Here is a 24,181-nt window from a genome sequence, read left to right as displayed (position 1 = left end):
TGAGACAGATACCTGGTGTCAAAACCATGGCCTCAAGCTAAATGCCAAAAAGTGCATAGTCATTCCCTTTGGAAAAAACAAAGTCCCACAAATTACCACATAGGCGGTAGCCCCCTAAATACGGAAGACAAAATAAGAGATATGGGGACCCAAGTAGATAGTAATCTCTCCTTTGATAATCACATTGCCAAAGTGGTTAGAAAATCCTTCTATGTAGCCCACCTAATCACAAAAGGGTTTGCATCCAGATCAAAAGAGGTCATTGTACCCCTCTACGCATCACTCATCAGACCCATCATAGAGTACAATGCCCCATTTGGGATGTACCTTACAAGACACCTGCAACAGCTGGAAAGACCACAGAAGTACCTCACCAAGAGGATCACTGGCCTCAAACAGATGACCTATGCAGCTCGACTGAAGACACTCCAGCTGTACTCAGTTGCATACTGCCTACTCAGAGGTGATCTCTGCCTGACATACAAGGCCATGTCCAACCCAGAATTGATGGACATGCTCCACCTAAAGAAAATCATATTCCTTCGAGCTACAAGCTCTAGGGATCTAAACCTCACCACAACAATAACTAGGATGTGCTGGAGGGATAGATTCCTGTCCCAGAGACTTCCCATGCTCTGGAACAAGATTCCAATCTACATTAGGCAGAGCTCCTCACTAACACTCCTCAAGAGAAACCTTGACGAGTGGATGGGAAACAGGAAGTTTACCCCGAGGATCACTTCAGTAGCTCTGCTGGACAGAGGCACAGGGAACTAAACTAAGGGGGCGGCGAAAGCCAACACATTCTGGCTAGGCTTATAAATGCCTTTAGGCAGAACCTATGAACACCTATATACAGTGGATATCAAAAGTGTACACACCCTGTTCAAATGCCAGGTTTGTGTGCTGTATGAAAATGAGACCACAGATAATCATTTCAAAATTTTTTCCACCTTGAATGTGACCCATAACCTGTACAATTCCATTTGGCAACAAAGAAATCTGGTAGAGGAGACAATGTAAACATAACATATGTACTATATGCTGGTTGCATACATGTACACACACGTTGAGTAATACCTTGCAGATGTACCTCTTGCTGTAAGCACAGGATTCTGTCTTCTTGGGTACACACAAGCCATCAATTAATGAGACTCTGATTACCCAGAAATAATGTTCAGCTGTCCTACTAGGATTTATTTGATATTCACCCAGTTGCCTGCTAAAGCAAAAGCCATATTTTGCTGAGAGCTTACAAAGCACCAAAGGAATCTCAGTGTGGAAAGTCATCAGTCAGGAGAAGAGGAGAAAGTGTCCACAACACTGGATATACCGTGGAATACAGTGCAGGCAGTCATCAGACAGTGCAGAACATATGGGATAACAGTGATGCTGATAACAGCTGGATGTCCATCCAAAAGGGATGAAATGACAAGATGACAACTGGCCATAGAGGCTGACCGGGGACCTACAGCAACACTGAAGAAGCTGCAGGAACGTATGGCGAGTCTGTCAACAATCTTCTGTATTCCCCATATGTCTGGCCTATGGGCCAGGGTAGCAAATGGAAGCCTTTTCATACACAGAAAAACATCTGGGGCCTGACTAACATTGGTAAACACTACATCAAATCTCCCAAAAGGATGTTGGAAAATGTGTCATGGTCTGATGGAACCAATGTTGAACCTTTGGCACACAATTCCAAAAGGTATGTCTGGCCCAAAACAACAATTTGCATCACAAAAAAGAACCCCCCCCCCCGGTGAAGCACAGTGGTGGCAGTATCATGCTTTGGGGTTGCTTTTCTTAAGCTGGAACTGGACCTTTAGTTAAGGTGGAGGGAATTATGAAGACTTCCAAATAACAATCATCCTTGTCCTACAACCTATAGTCATCTGTTAGAAAGCTGAAGACAAAGAGGGATTTTACCTGTCAACATAACAATGACCTCAAGCATTTATCCCAATCAACAAAGGAATTATGCCACAAGATGTAAAGTACAGTTTGGGCATGTGCATGCCAGTGGCCAGACCCACATCCAAGAGTACATCTGTGTGTTGACTTGAATAGGGCTGTGCACAAGAGATGCTCTCACAAATTGATACATTTGTAGCACTGTGGCAAGGAAGTTGGGCAAATATTGCCAAGTAAAGATGTGCCATGATGTTAGACTCCAACCCAAGATGAATGACTGCTGTAATCATCTCAACAGGTGATTACACAATGTATCAGTTTAATGGTGTGCAGACTCATTCAACTGAATTATTATACAATTTTTTTATTTGCATGTGTTTTCACAGAACATATTATGTTGCCAATTGAATTGTACAGGCTATAGGTCACATTAAAGGTGGGAATTTTTTTGAAATGAGTTATTGTGGTGTCATGTTTCAATTGCACAAATACCAGGCATTGTAACAGGGTGTGTACATTTTACATCCACTGTAGCTGTATGGACTCAGCAGTACCATATCTGTAAAACCAGCCTCCACCAAGGTAGAGTAATACCCTTTGGTGGACAGCAGCAATACACAATCCACATAAGTTGCTATATTGGCTGTACATGGACACATAGGTGCAGGCAACAATGTGGAAGCAAGTTTGCCTCTATCTGAGCAAGCATGTAAGTTCACAGGTGACTCCCTGTACAGCTATGACTACAAATCAGACATATCCACACCACCAAGGCCAATCACAAGGGTGTCTCCACATATGTTGTCAGTCTCAGAGGCAACAACACAATTCACCCTATACTGGTGGTAAAGCACACCTCACACACACATGTCCTGGCTACAGGCAACCTGCATCAGACAGGTTAGGTGGGAACATCACCACCCTGTCCCCCCATTTGTATTGCGGGATATGCACAGCAACTGCACCTCTCCCCACATCAACGGTGAGCATGTACATATTGCCTACTGATGGAAACAACAGCAAATCTCCATGGGGCCTGATAACATACCTGTCTACCTCCTACATGAACTCAGGCATGTGCTCACAGCTCCATCACACGCTATAGTCAAACACAACTTTGATAGCATTCACACCCCATCCACATGGAAGATGGCCACTGTCATCCCTCTACATAGAAATGACTGGGGAATAGAGGATTATGCAATTAAGTACCCATCATTGGGGGGAATATGACACATCAGGGCCAGGAGTGCAATGCAAGATGATATTGTTGTGATAGATTAGAGGGTTAGGGTGTAGTTGTGAGTGGTGGTGACTGGTATCCACTGTTGATGTGCAATTTGACAACCGTGTGAGGTCCTGTGACATGTTCTCCTGTTTATGTCTTCCAGGTGCAAAGCAAAGGCCCAGACTGCGTGCCTTCAATGAGGCAAAAATAGCATGCATCACTGAAGCTGTCATCCAAGAGTATGCAGTACTATTTAGCAGAAGGCCACAAGATCTGCGGTAGAGGACTACCCTGTGGAATGCTCTTGTCCACAGGGTAAATGATATTGGCCTGCACAGCAGAACATACAAGCAAGTTGGGCATCATGCTACTGACCTCATATGCCAAGCACGGCGAAGGGCTGCTGCCATAGCAAGGGACCACCTAGCCACAGGTGGGGGCCCAGCCATCCAGCCCCCACTGACACCTACCGAAGAGCTCCTTGCCAACCTTGGAGCATGCACCCAAAGCATCCCACAGGAAGCTGAAGAAAGCATTGTGGAGGTGGGTTGCATCCACACAATGGACTAGGAGTGTTCAGGTAAGGTCTCAGTGCACATTACTACAATACTGTTGCATATCTAGTTGTATCTGTATAGTATCTACATGCATATGTCAGATAAGAGAGTAGGTGTTGATGGTGTATAGTAATGCACAGAAGTGCACATCTATGGTGATGGGCAGCATATTTTGTAGACTCCCTATGACGCTGTCGCAGACGCAGGTTGTCAAATGCATCTTTGTCGAACTGAAAAGCGCAAAAAGGCAAAATAGCAAAGTGGCTTTTCAGCTAATTCTTTCCCTGGGAAAGAATTTGCTTGGCCGCTTTCGCTACTTTGCCATTCTCAGCACTGTAGTGCGATCTCGGAGTTGGAATATTTAAGTGTGGTGGGCTTCACCCCGCCCCCACATTATGTAATGTTTAATTTTTTTTTTCTCTTTCAGCACAATGATTTTTTTCCCTTGGAAAAAAAACTGCTGTTCTGAGGTTTCGATGTAAGCTTTCGCTTACATGGGGTCGATTACATGTAGTTCACTCTTCTGAGCGTGCAATATCATAATATAGACCCTATTTTGTAGTATTGGTGTTTGTACTGTTAATGTGCAGAAATGCTGCTTCCACAATCTACCAACACCACATGAGAGTCTGCTGAGAGTACCTCTCTCCCACAACTATTTAGGTCCCTCGGGTCAACATGTGGGACAGCAGCCTGTAGCTGATGAGTATGGAATTGTTTTGTTGTGGTTTGCCAATTCCCCATGCATGTTAAGGCCTATTTTATTTGTCATGCACACAAATATCACACTTAGCCATAATGCATGATGTCCACATTCACATTTGTTGGTTTTAACTGCAGTGCATCACAGTGGTCACCGTGGGGGCATATCTAAAGGGTATGCAACATTCCTGTAACATAACTCACAACCTGTCAGTGCAAGATGTCTGGACAGAAACCAACAAAATGGGGGGACAAATGGGCTTACAGTAGGGACATGCATGACATACTAATCTTATACAGTGGATACAACAATGTACACACCGCTATTAAGATGCCAAGTGTTCCTCATATATATACAACAACAGACCATGATATTACATTCCACACCTTTTTCAACCTGTAATGTGACCATAACATGAACAAATAACTTGTAAAACAAAAAAAAGTTAGTGCACCAAATATGGGGTATACAAACCCTACAATACACTGGATGCATTTTGTGTGCACACCATCAAAATAAAATATTGTGACAGCTTGTGATGCACCGACAGCATGCACTCCACTTAGGTACACACCTGCCATCAAGTACAGGGACTCAATGTAACACTGACTAACAGTCTGCTGTTCAAGCAGTATGTTCATGACATAAGGCTCTGCCGTCCAAGCAGTATGTTCATGACATTTGCTCAGTTGCCTTCAGCAGAAGCAGCCATGGCTTGCACACATCTTACAAAGTCTCAAAGGGATCTCATATCTGAAAGGTATCAGTCAGGGGTAGGGTACAACAACATTACCAGAGCATTGCATATACCATGGAACACAGTGCAGGCAGTCATCTACAGGTGGATTGAGTATGGGACAACAGTGCTGTTAAAATTAACCAGATGTCCCTCCAAAACAGATGACAAGACATGTTAAGAACTGGTCAAGGAGACTGCCAGGACACATGCAGCAACACTGAGGGAGTTGCAGGAATCTCTGGCAAGTACTGCTCATGTACTACATGTAGCAACAATTACCTGGATTCTGCATACGTGTGGCCTATGAGGTAGGGTAAGTAGACAGAGGCATTTACCCACACCAAACACCATCCAGGGCTGTGTAAAGGTAGCAAAACATAACATCAAGTCTCCCAAAGGCATGTGCTGCAATGTGTAATGGTGTCATGAGACCAAAGTTCAAAACTACAGACAGTATTCCTAAAGCTACGTGTGGTGCATAAGCAACACCTCACTTCACCTGAGGACCACCATCCACACATTGAAGCTTGATGGTGGCAGTGTCCAGCTTTAGGGTTGCTGTTCATTAGCTTGAACTAGGCCTGTAGATATGATGGAGGGAATTCTGAACAGTTACAAATAACACTCACGTGTGTGCCAAAGCTGTCAAGAACCTGCAACATGGCCGAGGATAGAGAGAGGTCTCAGCTTCCAACATGACAATGAACTGAAACATACATCCAAAGCTAGCTAAGAATGGCTCTATCTGAACACAATCAAGGTTATGAATTGGGCCAGACAATGCCCACTCTCAACACCAATAGTAAACCCCCAGTGTGACCTCAAAGGGCTGTGCACATGACCTGGCCTTGCAATCTGACAGAGTTGGCGGACCTTTGTAGGGAAGACTGTCCAAATAATGCCAAATGTACCATGCTAACATACCCCTTCCCAGGAAGAGTGACTGCTGTAGTTCAATTAACAGGTGCTTCAACCAAATATTGGTTTAAGGGTGTTCATACCTATGCAACCGCAATATTGTATGCATCTCATTCAGTATCTTCACAACTAACACGTTTGTTTCTTGATTGGATTGCACAGGTCATATGTCACATATAAGGTGTGTAATGTTTTCAAATGCAGCAATGTGGTCTCATTTTATATCATACAAGAGGCTGGTGTGTACGCTTATCATATCCATGTTATGCTAAGAAGGTCATTGGTGTAACCGGATTTGATTGCACATACATTCACTGCTGCTGATGAGATGTGCAAATCAAATGTATGTCATTAATTAGTGACATCAGTCCTCATATCATCCCAGTTATGTGTCAGACAAACACATAGGGTTGTGAGGAAAAGAGAAAACATAAGTGCCAAACATCTAAACATTCAGCAATGATTTGTACAGTTGTGAGGTATGGTCTACAGTAGATGCCAGTGTGCTATACAGTTGCACAACAATAATGTGTACATGGGTGCAGTGTGTGCTAGGGGAAGGGATGTCACCTACTAACACAACTCATTCCTCCTAGAGATGTAGATTGTTAGTAACATAGATTAAGAATGGCTGCAATGCATGATGTTGAGGGCCATGTGTCACGTATGTCAACTGTTGGGTAATGTGAGGTCTCCGTAATATCTTTGTGCCACCTCACCTGTAACTGTCTGTGTGTGTGTGTGTGTGTGTGTGTGTGTGTGTGTGTGTGTGTGTGTGTGTGTGTGTAAGTAAACCATACTGTACAGGTATTAAATTAGATATATTGTCTTTCTCTCACAGGTGGCAATGGGGTCAGGGTCCATCCCACGTGGAAACTGATGTCAGTGTCTCTGCAGACTCTGACAATGATGATAGGCATAGTGAGGCAAAGGTGGGCTTGTCAGAGGCTGAATCTGTGCCATTTGTTGGCATCCCACTTTTTTCCACCCTATCCCTGCACACAGTCACAATGCCCACACATGCCCCATCACCAGTGGCCATAGATGAGGGACAGTTGGCAGGTGGTGGCATGGGACAGGAAAGTGTCGTGACTATGGCAAGTGTGTCTGTAGACACCAGCCATAGCTGGATAACAGGCAAGGTCCCACACAGGCAGATGGACTGGGGTGCTCAGAGGAGGACTGCTGCTCATCATGGCCCTGACCAAATGCCACAGCAGGTGTCACCAGACGCATGTTTCAGACCATTAAGGAGGCACAGGTATGTACGGAATGTCACAACAGGCAGACTGTCAGGATCCTGATGGCAAATCTTACTGCTATGCATGACAACATCCGTGATCTTGCAGATGCCCACCATTATTATGCTGAGGTCATGGATAGATGGTTGGGTGAGATGGTGGCAGTCCTCGACCGTGGGATGTCTGTGTAGGAGATTTTGGTGGGAGTTGGCCTTCAGCCACATGGGCATAGGACAGCACCACGAACAGCTGAAGGTCTATGTGGCCATGCAACATCTCACTCCCACTCCCGAAGTGGCAGTACCAGCAGCATGACTGCAGGGGGGGGTGTTGTCCACACCACGACACAGCAGGCCATGTGCACTTGATCCTGGCTAGTCCCAGCAGGGACATGGATCCAGCAGACAACAGTCATCATCAGGGAGTACTACTCCATCTGGCTTTGAGCCTGGTGGTGCCAGTGGAACCCCTGGCAGGCCCAGTTCTCATGTCCATGGTCAGACACAGTGAACTGTACACCCTGCCATGTATGTTCCGCAGCTGTCCAACATACCCCTGTATAGGGCAGCAACATGGCAGAACTGTGTACATCCACACACACACACACACACACACACACACACACACACACACACACACACACACACACACACATCATCATCATCATCGTCACAGCTAGGGCACATCAATACTTACACACACCACCTCTGCACGGCCCATATAATACACAAACCCCAACCCACACATATGATATCAACCAATTGGCTCAGTCTATGCCTCTGACAAACCCACACCACACCCTATGCATATGATGACACCTGTGCCACATCCCTGTCATCCATACCATTGATGCAGGGACATGATAACATGGTTCTGATGCAGAGGGTGAATTTAATACAGTTTAGCAATGTAATGCTGTGTAAAGTGTTGTCAGCCAACATGTTTAATGGTTACACATCAGAGTGTGTAGCTGCCCAGCCAAGATGCATTATTGCTGTTATTAACACTGACTGACTGTGATCTCCATAATGTAGTCTGTGTTCTAGGTGTCTGTCTGTCAGGAGTATGTAGCCTTGCAGTCCTTTTCTACAAGGGGTATGGCAGTGTGGTAACACACCGACTGTGGCATATCCAGGGTACAGCTGTACATAATTAACAGGTCTGCATAACAGTTATTGCATGTGCCACATGGCTGATAGGGCTGAGGGGTATATACAGGTAAGTGTATGGTGGCTGATGTCAGCAGCTCTTGTACAGTGGACAATGATAAGTGTACTGGGTGGAACACACCAAATGTTTGTGAATACCACACACACAGAAGGTATTGTGTTGATGCAACACACAGAGAATACTGTTCACACACACACACACACACACACACACACACACACACACACACACACACACACACACACACACACACACACACACACACACACAGGATCACAATTGCCAGTGTTGGTTTGACACCCCCACCCATCTAGTTATTGGTGATGCAGTATTAGGTAGTTATCACAGGGTGGCATGGAGCTCATAGTGTGTTGTGTTTCCTAAATACATGTACAGTGATTAACATCACATGCTCCTGTAAGGTATGGCAATGGGTGGTGTAGTTGGTGTGACAGTTTTCATACTACTGTCACACATGAGTGTACACACTCCCAAACACATCTGTACACACCAATGCACACACACACACACACACACACACACACACACACACACACACACACACACACACACACACACACACACACACACACACACACACACACACACACACACACACACTTGCCAGTACTGACATTAGCAGACCAACCTATCTTGTTATTTGTACCATACTATTCCTTATGGTTGCACAGGGCTTATAGGGCTGCAGAATGTCTACAGATGCAAGTACAGTTGATATGAACAGCGGACCTCATCTAGTAGACTTAGGAATGTGCACTGTGCTTACCATGGCATAAATATGAATCCATGGCCATCCAAAGGATGTCATTTGCACACATACACACACACACACACACACACACACACACACACACACACACACACACACACACACACACACACACACACACACACACACACACACAATACTCTTCTCTCACACACATTTGCCAGGACTGGGAGTAGAACCCCTACCTATTTATTGTTACTACATTGTTACGCATTTATTGCCTGCACCATGGAGGTTATGAAGTGACACTTATTCAAAGCTACTTCTACAGTGAGGGACATCACCAGGCCTTGCAAATTATGGCAATAGGGGATGTACTGGGTGAGAGAGGCCACAAAATCCTGTAAACTACACATATGCACACTTACACACAATAATACACACACACACACACACACACACACACACACACACACACACACATTTGCCATGACTCATATTAGAACCTCTAGCTATGTGGTTGTTGGTATTATAGTGTTATGCAATTCACACACACACCACAGAGCTTAGAGGTTGTGGAGTGTCCCAAGGTAGCTATATAGTAAATCACATCTACAGCACTTGTAAGGTATGGTAATTGTAGTTGTACTGGGTGAGACAGGCCACCAACTACTTTCACCCACATGTTTACGCAATCACAAACACTCTTAGACACACTAATGCACACACACACACATTTGACAGTCCTGAGATCCATGGTTTCAAAGAGTCATAGGTGTGTTCATGGCAAATGGCCATAGAGGCTTTACAAGGCTAGCCCATTGAATACACTGGCATCATGCCACCTAATGAAGCTCCCTAGTGTGTCTACTGAGTATAGTCACTGTAGTGATCCCCAGGGTGGGTATTCTATTCCCCATATACTCCTCCAAATTTCTCTTGAAGAGGGCTAGTGATGTGCTCAGCTTCACATGTGTGTGGCATCTATTCCATGGCATGGCCAGTCTCTGGGTTGTGAACCTTTCCCTCCAGCATGTCCTATTGATTGTGAGGATAGGGTTGAGGTATCTGGGAGATGTTGGGTGGACAGATTGATATCCTCCGATGTAGCATTCCTAACAATGTTGGGTCAGACATGGCTGTGTATGTCAGGCAGAATTCGCACCTACATAGCCAATATGAGACAGATATTCAGTGCAGTTGTTGGGAGTCTGTTCATATGGGGTAAGTGTGTAGTACCTAAGATCATCTTTGTGAGGTACATTTGCAGCCTCTGCTGTTGTTGCTGGTGTCCAGTGGGGTATATGGCAAATAGACTATAGTACACATTGACTGGCCTACTGAGGGGTGTTTACAGGGAAACATTGTCCTTTTACTTCTTGGATTCAACACCCTGAGTCAGGAGTAGTGACACATGGAAGGACATTCGGACGATAGTAGCACTGTGGCGGTCACTATACAGCTCACTGTCAACCTGTGTTCCCAGTTCTGTTATACCAGCATCTCTGTTCAGTGGACTACCATCAGTGTATTACTTATGGGAACCATATCGTACCCAAGGGGGATGTCGGCACATCATCTGGCATTGAACTTATGTCCAGGGTTCTGACAACAGTCATAGGTCTCAGAGAAGCCTATATGTAGGATGTCAACTTCATGTGGGGGGATAGTAATAGCATCCACCTTGTATTCATCTCCAAACACTGTTAGCCAGGGCACTTTCATATTGGGCTAGTCCTCTGAGGTGTGGATCCCAATCATGAGGCAACCCAGGTCCACAACCTGTGGGACTCCACTCGTGACTGTTCAGCAGTCTGAGATGGAGTCCACTGCTTTCACACTTAGTGTTCTATCTGTGAGTAGTTAGCAGGCCACCTACTGATGTAGGTGTGGCTGCCTACCTGACTGTATTTGTGTATGATTCCTGAGGAAGGAATGATATCCAAGGATTAGATGGGCAGCCTATCTTGTTATCTATCCCATACTGTCACATAGTTACTGTACATGGCACAATGCTTATAGGGCTGCAGAGTGTCTACAGGTCCCAGGTCCCTCTACAGTGGATGGCAAGTGTAGGCCTTGTAATGTGGACACTGGGACATGTACTGGGTGGGCAACAGCAAAAAGTTGCAAAACCCACCCCCAATGGTATGACACACACACACACACACACACACACACACACACACACACACACACACACACACACACACACACACACACACACACACACTTGCCTGGACTGAGATTAGAACCCTTACCTATTTATTTCTACTGCAGTGTTATGCATTTATCACATACGTCACAGAGCTTATTGGATGAAGGTTGTTCAAAGGTACTCCTAAAGTGAGGAACATCACCAGCCCTTGTAAACTATGGCAATGGGTGATGTACTGGGTGAGAGAGGCCACAAAATACTTTAAACTACACATATATACACATTTGCCAGAACTGGGATTAGAACTCCTACTTAACTAGTTATTTCTACTACAGTGTCATGCAGTTATTGCATGTGCCACAAAGCATATGGGGCTAAGGCCTGATGGAAGGCACTTCTAAGGTGACTGATAACTGCTAAAGTAGGGAAAGGGGAAGTGTACTGTGTTTGAATGGACCTCAAAGCTTTTAGTTGTAAACAAACACACACACACACACACACACACACACACACACACACACACACACACACACACACACACACACACACACACACACACACTTCTACATTTGCCAGAACTGAGATTAGAACCAACTACCTAACTAGTTATTTCTACTTTAGTGTTATGCAGTTATCGCACGTGCCACAGAGCTTATTTAGGCCTGCGGAAGGCACTTCTAGGGTGACTGATATCTACAGGACTGCTAAAGTAGGGAAAGGTGAAGTGTACTGGGTTTGAATGGACCAAAAACCTTTTAGTTGTAAATGCACACACATATACACTTTTACATTTGCCAGGACTGAGATTAGAAGTCCTACCTAACTAGTTATCACACATGCCACAGAGCTTATGGGGCTGAGACCTGACAGAAGGCACTTCTATGGTGACTGCTATCTGCAGAACTACTAAAATAGGGAAAAGGGAAGTTTTGGGGTTTGAATGGACCTAAAAGCTTGTAAACATACACACACTTTTACATTTGCCAGGACTGAGATTAGAACTCCTACTTAACTAGTTATTTCTACTATTGTGTTATGCAGTTATTGCATGCATTACAGAGCTTATGGGGTGGAGGCCTGATGGAAGGCAATTTTAAGGTGACTGATATCTGCAGGACTGCTAAAATAGGGAAAGGGGAAGTGTACTGGGTTTGAATGGACCCAAAAGCTTTTAGTTGTAAAAAACACACACATATGCACACTTTTACATTTGCCAGGACTGAGATTAGAACTCCTACCTAACTAGTTATTTCTACTACAGTGTTATGCAGTTATCACACATGCCAGAGAGCTTAATGGGCTGAGGTCTGATGGAAGACGCTTCTAGGGTAACTGATATCTGCAGGACTGCTAAAGTACGGAAAGGGGAAGTGTACTGGGTTTGAAAGGACCCAAATGCTTTTAGTTGTAAACACTCACACACACTTTTACATTTGGCAGGACTGAGATTAGAACTCCTACCTAACTAGTTCATTGTACTATAGTGTTACACAGTTATCACACATGCCACAGAGCTTACAGGATTGAGACTTAACGAAAGTGACTTCAATGTGACAGACATCTTCAGGACTGCTAAGGTGGGGCAATAGGAAGTGCACTGAGTGGGGAAGGCCTGTTCATTCCTAGAGTCTACTGACATTTCTCTATGTGTATGAGTATGCCCAGTGTGACCTTCTATAGTACATGTTGGAGTCCATTCCAGGGATTGTTGTACTCCAGTCTGGTTTGTTTTGTGCTACAGCCATACCTTTCAACCTGTTGTTGAAGAATATCTGGAGATAGCCTATCAAAATGGGGGACAATGGGCTATACAGTGATTGTGACAATTTCTCTCAGTAATGTATGGGTTACTAGGATTACAGGGCTTGTTTTAGCAGACATCTGACATATATGCCATTTGACACTGTCATGTATTGTTTCAGTACCTCATGACATACCTCCTCAGATCATCACAGTGATTTACCGGAGGAATACAGGATGGATGATGCACACACCAGGATTATTGGCCAAATGCTATGCATTCTTGAACAATCCAGCCTGTTCAGAGGTGTGCCTACAAGAAAATGACTGCTGGTGCTGTGGAAACAGTCCAGCACCTTGGTGATATATTACAATGGTGGAATCTCTGTGCACTTCTGTTCTGGCCTGGTCTAATTTCCAGTCTACAGTTGGGTAATATAAGTCAGATAGGATCAGGATGACAGGTAGACTCCGGATAGATTTGTAGGGGATAAGATATGTGGGGATGTGTGTTCTGGGTCAGATATGTTTGCCTATAGCTACCAGTACTTTGCATTGGGTTCTACTCAATGGTTGACTGCACTTGGAGTGTCTTGTGTGTGTCAGACTGTTTGACCAGCCTGGAGGTGTGTGTTTGTCACACCTATATGTATGGCTCACTTCAGTTTGCTTGGATGCTCACATATTGGGGTCAGAATGTTGCATAGGATGAGTGATCAGGGAAGGGTGTGTTACTCCTCATGGCTGTGGCCCAGGGTTCTGTGGGTGCAGACATGTCACCATCTTCCAGGGTTAGGACTGCCTGCAGTGAGTGCATTCCCATGTTTAGACTCCTAGCCCTGCCTGTCAACTGTACAGAGTATCACAGAATGTCCACATCCATGACTCATATCTTGTTAGTTACCCAAACAAGTGTGGTTTTCAAACAAAAGTGTTTTGCAAGTCACTCAGGGTTGATGTCAGATACACTGACAGTTGACATTGCAATGTCAGACTTTGTACCCATCAGACATTCCATGTTAATGCAAATCATTCCATAAAATTTATAACATAATTAGAGCAGTATTTCACAGGTGATCTTCTCTTTGGACCTTCATCATGCCATTATTCATGGCTTTGTCCAGATTTCTGGCTCTCTGAGACTGGCAGGTTTGCTCTTAGCAGCTATCAGCATGCCTTTTCTTTGCATTTTGTGGACTGTGTTATGCTGGTGTTATGGACCCCAAAGCATTCCCTAACAGGGCACTGTGGGTGAGGCATTGGCATTTGACAGAAGCCTGTAGGCTAGGTGTGACAGCAAGGCAGTGCATTCTGATGATCATATGTTCCCAGGCTGCTGGCAGTAGACAACCCTGGGATGGCACCAGTAAGTTGATTGTGGGTGTTACTGACAATTGCTTTCTGTTAGTATTGTGCCATCACTCTGGGTGATATCTGGATGCTGCTTAAGGCTAGGGACATGTTACTGAATTTCTATGGGAATGGGGGGGGGGTGACACATCTGTACTCAATACATATCTGCACATACTATGCTATTTGCTTAACATTTTGGTCCCATTTAGCATAGAGGTGTACCCTATCTTTCAGACTACAGGCATAACAGTATCGACCACAGGTCAGATTTTTCTGGCATAGACATTTGTAGTTTCAGACTTCTTACCTTTCAAAGCCATACTGCCACTGTCAGATCTGCTGTGATATCACTGTGTAAAAGTCTGTGGGTGGGGATTTCATGGATGTCGCCATGAGGGGGCCTTTGCTAGGCATTTCTGTATGGTTTTCTTCAGCTGATCTGCTGGGTGAGGTTGGGGTGGTTATGGGACCCCATCTTTGACATCCATGCATGTGACCTATGACCACCCCCCAGTTATTTGGCTCACCACATATACTGTAGTGGTATTTGTCAGCTATGGTGGCACTGCATGGTGTGGGTTGGGCAGTACTGGGGATACACTTCCTGTTGTCCCACAGAGCTGTCAGTTGTCTGCTGCTATCCCAGTTAGCCCCCCCATTCCCTTGCATGTGTGATCAATACCATAGATATGCTATCAGAAATTTCCACTCCATTCATTTATTTTGTTACAGAGACTGGTTTACCTTGTGCCTGAGGCTGTTGTGAGGATGGTGCTTGAGGGCTGACTATGCCAGATGCACGCAGTACACTGCCTATACATGGCAAGGTATTAGTGGTGTGATGTTTGACATGCCTTTTACTGTGTGTGTGAGTCAGAGAGAGAGGTCAGTCCCTGGGGCCCTACAATGTCAGTGTATGTGCTATGTGTTGCCGCTTTGCCAAAGCCAGGAAATACAGTGTATACCTCCATATGCCTACAGGGGCAGGCTCAGGATGTTCCTCCTCTGAGTCTCTCTGTGCCTGTGGAGACCTTGACAATGGCGGAGGGCTGTGTGGCCCTTCCCCATTTTGTTCCTGCTGCAGCTGTTTCCACAGGATCATATTGTTTAGCATGGCACATACTATGAACATGTGTGCACATGTGGCTGGAGAGTACTGCAAGGCTCCGCCGGATATGTCAAGGCAGCAGAACCATGACATCAGCATTCCAAACACACACTCTATAATGGTCCTGGTTTGTGTGTGTGCCTCATTATGGCATTCTTGTGTGGGTGTGTATGCATTTGTGATGGGTGTCATCAGCCATGGCTCCAGTGTGTAGCCAGCATCCCCCACCAGCTGGCCATATGAGATGTACCCACTGGCAAATTCCCGGTCCAGCTGTGATGAATGCCAGATGTGGGTGTCGTGATAGCACACACATTCATAATAATGCCCTTGGCATTGCACACAACCTGGCAGTTGATGAAGGGGAAGCACTTGCAGTTTATGTAGACCCTACCCCATTCACCAGGTGGTGCTTTGATGTGGATGTGCATGCAGTCTATGGCACCCAGTACCTCTGGGTAGTCTGCTACGTGGTGGAAGAGAAGCATGTTGTGCTGGTCCTCTCCTAACGGGTGCGGAGGAAGTAAATGAGTTCTGAGGCAAGTGTTTGCATGGCATCCAGGAACTGGTGGAATATCCTGGATGTAGATGCCTGTGAGACCCCCATAATATCCCCAGTTGGTCTTTGGAAAGTACCTGTAGGTAGTATTCTTAAGGCTACACATACCTTGGTATCCACTGGGATGGCTTCCCCTCTGTTGGTTTTGGCTCTGAAGCAATGCAGGCACAGCCCAACAAGTTGCTGAAGTATGTCCCTGACCACCCTGTAGCACTCTACTATCTTCAGATCATGTAGCCCTGGTAGGTTACCCTGTGTCTGAACACACTTCTCCTCTCTTCAGTCTGAGTTAGTTGTCAGCATTTTCCTCCTCACCACCCTCAGTCTCTAGCACATACTGATAAATCAGAGCAACAGCAACCCCTAACATGTTTTGTTAGATTTGTCAGTTTAAAATTCCCCCAAATGTGTACACCAGTGATGTAGAGTATGTGGGAAAAACCAGACTGAAAGGTGTTTGCATAGTTATAATAGTGTGCTGGGCTGCTGCCTGTGTAATTGGCTGAATCTGATGCATTCCACGTGCCAGCTATGGTTGTTCTCCTTGATTACCTTCCTTCTGCAATTTCCCTTTCCCATTTCCTCCCCGTTTAAGCCCTAATGCATGCTGCGCATTCATGGTGTTCAAATGTAAATAGTTCTGCTATCTCCTGTGTTTTTTTATTTTTTTTCTGTTTTAGGCCTGGTGCGTGCCGCACACACCCTTTTAGCTAAAGAAAACAGTTTTAAGCAGAACTGGCCCTTCCTAGACGCGAACAAGCTCTGCATTTCATGGAATAGGGATATACAGCCTCAGACACACTCCCTGCCTTAGCTGTGCTTAGCTAAGGGTAAATTCAGGCCACTGAGCTCCAATGTGCTTACAGTAATCATGACACACCCCCTTTTCATGTTAGCTGATTCTCCTGTCTACACTATTTTGTTAGAGGACCTACACGGTTAGGTGCAGTCTGACTCTTAGAAGAAATTTGTGATTCAGTATAAATCCCCTCATTTGCATACACCACTGCCTTACTCCTGAGTTACACTTACACTGAGCCTTTCCCCTTATCAGCCACTATTCCCTGGTATTGTTTTCATTCTGCATGCCGCTAACAGGTCTATATTATATCAGCGAATGCTTAAAAAAGTGAACACTGATTGATCGACCTTATGTAAGCGAAAGCTTACAATCTCGAACTGTCAGATCAGCGATTTTTTTCCTAGGGAAAAAAAATCTCTGATTTATTTATTTATTTATTTATTTCCAGTTTGATAACCGGGGAAGTCCACTGGGCCCGAAAGCCCGTTTTCAGTGGAGGCCCGGGGAGAAAAGCTCCATATTACAAACACATTGCACACTTAAAGCTCTGTATTCCTAAAACATTGCACACTTAACAATTTACAAACAAGTAAAAATAACATTTTTATACAATTGTATTGTTGGCATAGAAGAAAAAAAATATATACATAGATATAAAATGCACAAGAAGTAAATCAAGGAGAAGTGTAGAAAAAGGGAGGTGCAAAGAATTTAAAGGAGAAGAGATGCCAGGAGGAGGATAAAAAAGAACAGTTAGACAAAGATTCATTTTATGTTAGAGGTGAAAGATACATCTTATGGAAATGGTAAAAGATACAGTTGCAAGAATAGGCATATAGGCAGTGGCGAGGTGAGGATATAAAAGGAATTTAGATAGAGTTAAACAGAGGGAAAGGAGATAAAGAAGCAGAGGGTGGGGAGTTGAGGAAAGTGTTGGAAGAAGAGGGACAGGAGGGGGAATATTGAAACTTGGATGTAATAGGATCTAGGTTGGAAGTATACAATTACATTTCCAGTTTTGGGAGAGGTGAGAATGGAGAAGAGATTTGAATTGTTCATAGCTTGTAGTGACTCTTAGAAGGGGAGGAAGCAAGTTCCATTTTTTTGCTATAGTATAAGAAAGTAGAAGGTGGCCAGGGGGTCGTTTAGGTTTATGTACTGAAAGAAGATTTTGGTGGCCTGATCTTAGGGGCCTGAGAGGAGTGTAGAAGGGCAAGATATTAGACAGTGCAGGGCAAGCAGTGGGTTTAAAATTAGTTTGTGTGCAGTAGTAAGTTGGAGGTAATCAAGATGATTAGGGAGTTCTAGCCATTGAAGACTATGGAGGGAGGTGCAATGGTGTGTAGAATGCGTAGAGTTAGTAGCAAATTTGGCGATTTTGTAGTAGCAACTTTCAAGTTTTGCAGAGATAGAAGCTGTGAGGTTGGTTAGAAGAGGAGCACCATACAAGAGAGAAGGGAGAAGGGAGAAGGAAGGTAGAGGCGAGTGTTTGTCTTGTAGCTAATGAGAGAAAGTTAGCATTTCTGTAAAGCATTCCAAGCTTCTGATGTTTTTTTTATGTTTAGTTGAATATGAGTATTAAATTTCAGGTGTTCATCAATGGTAACAACAAGTAATTTGGCACAACTAACAACTTCTATTGAAGAGTGGGAGAGGCTGGTGATCTTGAAGGATGGCTTATCAAGAGGGAATGCTTTTGAGGGGGAGAAGAGAATGATATGGGATTTATTGGCATTAAGGGAGAGATGGTTTTGAAGCATCCAATTCTCTGTAGTTGTGAAGGCCAATTGGGTTTTGGCCTGGAGCTCGGGAAGGTTAGAGGCTGAGCAGAGCCACTGAAGGAGAGAGGCCAAAGAAAAACTATCAGTGGAGAGCTGACTTGGTAAGGAAAGTTTGGGGATGGGTAGAAGGTAAAGGCCTAAGCAGTAGGGATAGAAGACAGAGAAATGTAAGTGAATTGGAGTACAGGTGGAAGGAGAGAAAGATGTAGGGGCAGCAGTTCTACAAATATGTAAAACCTGCAAGCCTAAGGGAAGAGTTTTGAGTCAGTGGGGTAACACAGGGAGACGGGCGCCACCTAGTGGACAAAAGTTATATAGTAAGGAGTAGCTTCTTCTGAAAAGTAGCAGGACTGGGAGATTACAAGTACAACAGGGAAGGAGCTATGTTTAAAGAACAGAGGACAGAAGAGGAGGGGCAAGCTAGAATGTAAGGAAAGGCTTTGGCTGCTGGTCGACCTAGCTAGGGAGTGTATAAAAAAATAACCTGGAGTATCTGAACAGAACTAGCTTAAAATAACCTGGAGTAACTAGACAGAACTAGCTTTAAAACAGTCAGTTGTATTAGGAACACATACTTTCTTATGTTTTACTTTTCTTCATAGAGGGACTGTTGCACAGGGAGGTTAAGGTTCAGTTCCTCAGTTTAGATAATGGACAGTAGAAGATATGGTGGGTGTAGGACGTTGGTCCAAAACACATACACACAACATAAGCACACCAAACAAATAGAAATCCACACACATACACCTAAAATCTGACACCTAACCCTACACTAAACTATGCACACACCACTAACTATCCACTTACCTTAACCCAAACCCTAACCCTAAGGTCCATCACTATCACACACTCACCTCACCCGTTCCCTAACCCTAACTCACCTAAATCCGCACTAACCCTCATGTCCACACAATCACACACATACGTAACCCGAGCCCTAACCCTAACTCACCTAAACCACCCTAACACTCACATCCACACAATCGCACACTTACCTGAATCCGACCCGTAACTTTCCACCACAGCACTGAAAATACCGAAGCAACAGAAACTGACAACCAAATTATTTCCGTAGGAAAAAATTTGAGTTTCTACTGCTTCGATATTTTTCAGCATTCGCTTGTTTAAGCATTCGCTGATCTAATATAGACCCATTAACTACAATGGCAAAATGCAGATTTCTCTCAAAATTAATTTTCCCCCTTTTTTTTTTATTTTCGGCACAATCCTGTTTGCGCTCCACTGCCCTATGCTAAAACAGCCGAGATCAGCCAAAAAAAACCTTTTATTTTAGAAAATTTAAACTATTTTTCATGCCAATGGCCATATATTTGGCCACTGGCATGCTTAATGAATGGAACACATGCTTTATTTGAGGCTGACATGCCTTTGTTTTCTTTTTTGCAGAAATGTAACTGAATACATTTCTGCAGGTTATTCCTGCTCCAACACCTGCCTGCTTGCTGAATTGCTAATTCCCGTCATTTGGATGGTTTTCACCAGCAAATGAGGTAATTAGCATAAGGCAGTGGTGTCCATGAAGGAATAGTGTGGAAGCACTCGTGCACATCCTGGATGCTTTTTGCTGAATCGCTCAGTGGACATAGTCCCTGCAGCAGCTCCTGCACTATTCCTGCACATTGTGTAGGGCTTGATGAATCCTGGGGTGTGTCTTTGCTATGTGGTCTTGGTTGTGGCAGAAAATGATCAGTTGATCAATCCTTCTACTTGGTTTGTACATGTAAAAATAAATAATTAAAAAAAAAACACTACAAATCCTTATTGGACTAACACCTTTACTCATTCTACTTGTAGACCCCCTCTAGCACCAATATTTGGTACTACGAGTCAAACACATTTGCTATGGACTTGAATGAGGCTGCACATGTACTGTGGACTAGTACGTAATCTTATCTCCACCATGCTACTATGGGAGAAATGTTAATTTTATTTAGTGACCACCACTATATAGCCACATTCCTGTAAAATATGGGCAGTGTAGTGCTGCTATGTGTAACTCCAAAAAGGAATTGTTCAGATAGCCCAAGTGAAGACATTTTAGATTGTCAAGGTCAAAACTGGGCAAAATACATGTTCATGAAATGAATCACTAAATAATCTGCTGCAGAATTCCAGTTAAAATGTTGCACTGCTCTGCAATGCCCTTGCCTGAGTTTATATTTACAGAAGGGGTGAGATGACTCCTTTTAGCTTTTAATTTTCAGGGACATCAGACACAGGTAGAGCATTGCAGTTTAATATTTAACAGAGTACTTCCCAGTGTGATTTTTACTGCAGTTTTGTTTTCTGTATAATTTAATACTGGGTTATAAACTTTTCTGGGAATCTGGACTGCAACTGTTGTACATCAGTCTGTTGTATTCTTAGCATTACCATTAATTATGTAACATTAAGAAAAGCTAATAATGTTCTACGTAATAAAATTGTGAGTTAAAATATAACAGCTAGTATGTCACTTTAGCATTCTAAATACTGCTACTAGTATAGAATGTCAATTTAAATATAAATGGTATCCAATAGACTGCTTACCTCAGTTATAAAAACTGTATATACTGCTCCAAAGTCTAATAATCCCAAATCCATCTGATGCCGAGTTCCTTCCATGAAGAATTTTGCAGTGTGCCTGTATAAAAAGAAGTGTAAATAATTTACATTTCTACATGTAAGAGAGAAAATCCTGCCCATAGCAGTAGCTACAAAAAAGGAAAAAAAAACAGTAGTGAGATAAGATTTATTGCACAATGACATTAGTGCACCTGAAATATCTCACATTCACCTTCTGTATCTCTAGTCACCATATTGCAACTTCTAAAACAGTTTTATTAATTTTGGATCCCAATTTCACCATTGACCCTTAGCCTCTTATCCATTTGACAAACACAAAGTTGGGGAAGGGACATAATTACTGTAGATCAGGAGAGAATTTCCCCCCCATTAATGCTAGGTGATCACGACTGGAATATGGATGAACTCCCCCACTGGGGTAGACGGAGCGATGTCCCTTCAAAATGTCAGAAGTCATGATTCTGACTGTGAGGTATTTGCTTTGCCCTCTGCTAAGACTAAGCAGTATGTATGCAGTTTCAGCAGTAGAATCATCCTCCAATGGGGTTGCCTCTCAACTACAAAAATCCATCTCTTCCCCCCAAAGAAAGGTGATGTGGCACTGTCTGCTCAGTCCTCCCTACCATCTGCCCATTTAAAGAACACAGCTGAATATCTCTAAAAGAAATAATGCTGGCAATATTCATTGTAATTAAATAGGAACCTGGGTGGGAATTCCCAGATATGCTCAGAATTAGTCCAAAATGACAAAAAATACACCGAACCCACAGACATTGCCAACATCCTAGCTGACAGGTTCAGCGCAAACTTCTCCCCCCCTCCTCACCAAAAGGGCAAATATCTATCCCAGCAGAGTGCTGCCCCCCTGACATCTCAGATGCTCAGATAAGAGCCGCCCTCTCCAAAGCAAAAAACACAGCATCAATGGGACTAGACGGTGTCCCGGGCTGCGTCCTACATGAACTCCAAGAAGAGCTAAACCCAAACATAAAACTACTGTTCAATCTCAGTCTTACTACAGGATATGTACCCAAAGAGTGGCGTACAGCAACAGTGGTCCCTCTCCACAAAGGTGGTGCCTCAACGGATCCTGGAAACTATCGCCCCATAAGCCTGACTAGCTTGGTCTGCAAAGCTATGGAAAAGATCATCATGGACCTCATAAATAAAGATATTGGGGACCTACAGACACTGGATCCTACCCAGTTCGGCTTTGTTAAGGGCAGATCCTGCCTCTTAAACCTGGTCGATTTCTTTGAAACAGTCACCAAGGCCATTGACGAGGGGTAGGTGGTCCACACAGCCTACCTGGACCTTGCAAAAGCCTTCGATACAATACCCCACTCAGGCATTATAGATAAGCTCACCAGCTTAAATATAAACCCCTATGTCACTAGATGGGTTGCAAACTGGCTCAAGGACAGAGCCCACATGGTTAGAATTGCTGGAGCCATGTCAGACTCCAAACCAGTTACAAGTGGCGTCCCACAAGGCTCAGTCCTGGGACCTCTCTTGTCGGTATATATTTCTCAGAGGTAGAGGCCAACATGGAAGGACTGTGGCTGACCAAGTTCGCAGATGACTGTAAACTCGGCGCCATAATCGACTCTCCAGCCGACACAAGCATCCTACAAAAGGGCCTCATAGAAACAGACAACTGGTGCCAGAGCCATGGCCTCAAGCTAAACGCCAAAAAGTGTATAGTCATCCCCTTTGTCAAAAACAAAGTGCCCACAAATTACCAAATAGGTGGTAATCCATTAAGTACGGAAGAAGTAATTAGGGACCTGGGGACCCAAGTTGATAGCAATCTCTCATTTGAAAACCACGTGGCCAAAGTGGTTAGAAAAACATTTTATATAGCCCACCTAATCATGAAGGGATTCACATCTAGATCAGGGGAGGTCATCGTGCCTCTTTACTCATCCCTCATCAGGCCCATAATTGAGTACAATGCCCCTTTTGGGATGTACCTTACCAGACACCTGCAGCAACTGGAAAGACCCCAAAAGTACCTCACCAAGAGGATCAAAGGGCTCAAACAGATGCCATATGCTGCCCGGTTAAAGAAACTCCAGCTCTACTCAGTGGCGTACCGCCTGTTCAGAGGCGATCTGTGCCTGACGTATAAAGCCATGTCCAACCCGGAATTAATGGACATGCTGCACCTCAGAAAATCCAAATCCCATCGATCTACGCGCTCAAGAAACTTGAACCTCAGCACTGAAATAAATAGGACATGCTGGAGGGACAGATTGATAACCCAGAGGCTCCCTTCACTCTGGAATAAAATCCCAGTCCAGGTTAGGCAGAGTCTCTCATTGACTCTCTTCAAGAGGAATCTTGATGAGTGGATGGGAGATCGTAGGTTTACCCCGGGTATCACTTCTGTGTCACTGTTAGACAGAGGCACAGTATACTAACCTAGAAAAAGGGCATAGCAAAATTCATTTAAAATGGGTGGCGAAAGCCAAACACACTCTGGCTAGGCTTATAAATGCCCTAGGGCAGGATAGCCTAGTATGAACCTATGAACTAATAATGTAAATGCTAAACACACTGGCTGGACTGTAAACATCACATTATTTAGCATAAAATAGATCTACGTTAGCTGATTGAAAATACAAAGCTTACAAAAGAAGTTATATGTGAGTGAGTGTGTGTGTGTGTGTGTGTGTGTGTGTGTGTGTGTGTGTGTGTGTATGTGTAGGGCAAAGCCATCCACTACCAAAATATGCAGGGGGATACATAACCTGTAACCCATTACTCAACATATACAATTATGAGGTTAATGCATCTAGGGAAGCATTTGCAGTGACTTCATTTGATGTATGTGTAGTTCAAATGGTTGCGCATTACTTGAGTTACTGGCTATTATACAGCTAATGCACTCC

The 24,181-nt window shown here is 44.1% G+C and overlaps 1 protein-coding gene across 1 annotated transcript in view; it reads right to left on the bottom strand.

The window, feature by feature from the left end:
- The window catches only part of LOC122804857 (solute carrier family 15 member 2-like), a 1,359,362-nt gene that overhangs the window by 113,685 nt on the left and 1,221,496 nt on the right, over positions 1-24,181 (bottom strand). The window contains exon 19 of the mRNA XM_044075020.1: positions 21,252-21,345. Within this exon, the coding sequence (XP_043930955.1) occupies positions 21,252-21,345 (94 nt within the window). The remainder of the gene's footprint in view (positions 1-21,251; positions 21,346-24,181) is intronic.

The sequence above is a fragment of the Protopterus annectens genome, chromosome 6.part0, assembly GCF_019279795.1.
Source record: "Protopterus annectens isolate FY-2018-M chromosome 6.part0, PAN1.0, whole genome shotgun sequence".
Taxonomy (NCBI): Eukaryota; Metazoa; Chordata; order Ceratodontiformes; family Protopteridae; genus Protopterus; species Protopterus annectens.
The sequence above is the reverse complement of the archived record's forward strand: the minus strand, read 5'-3'. Positions and strand labels throughout refer to the sequence as shown.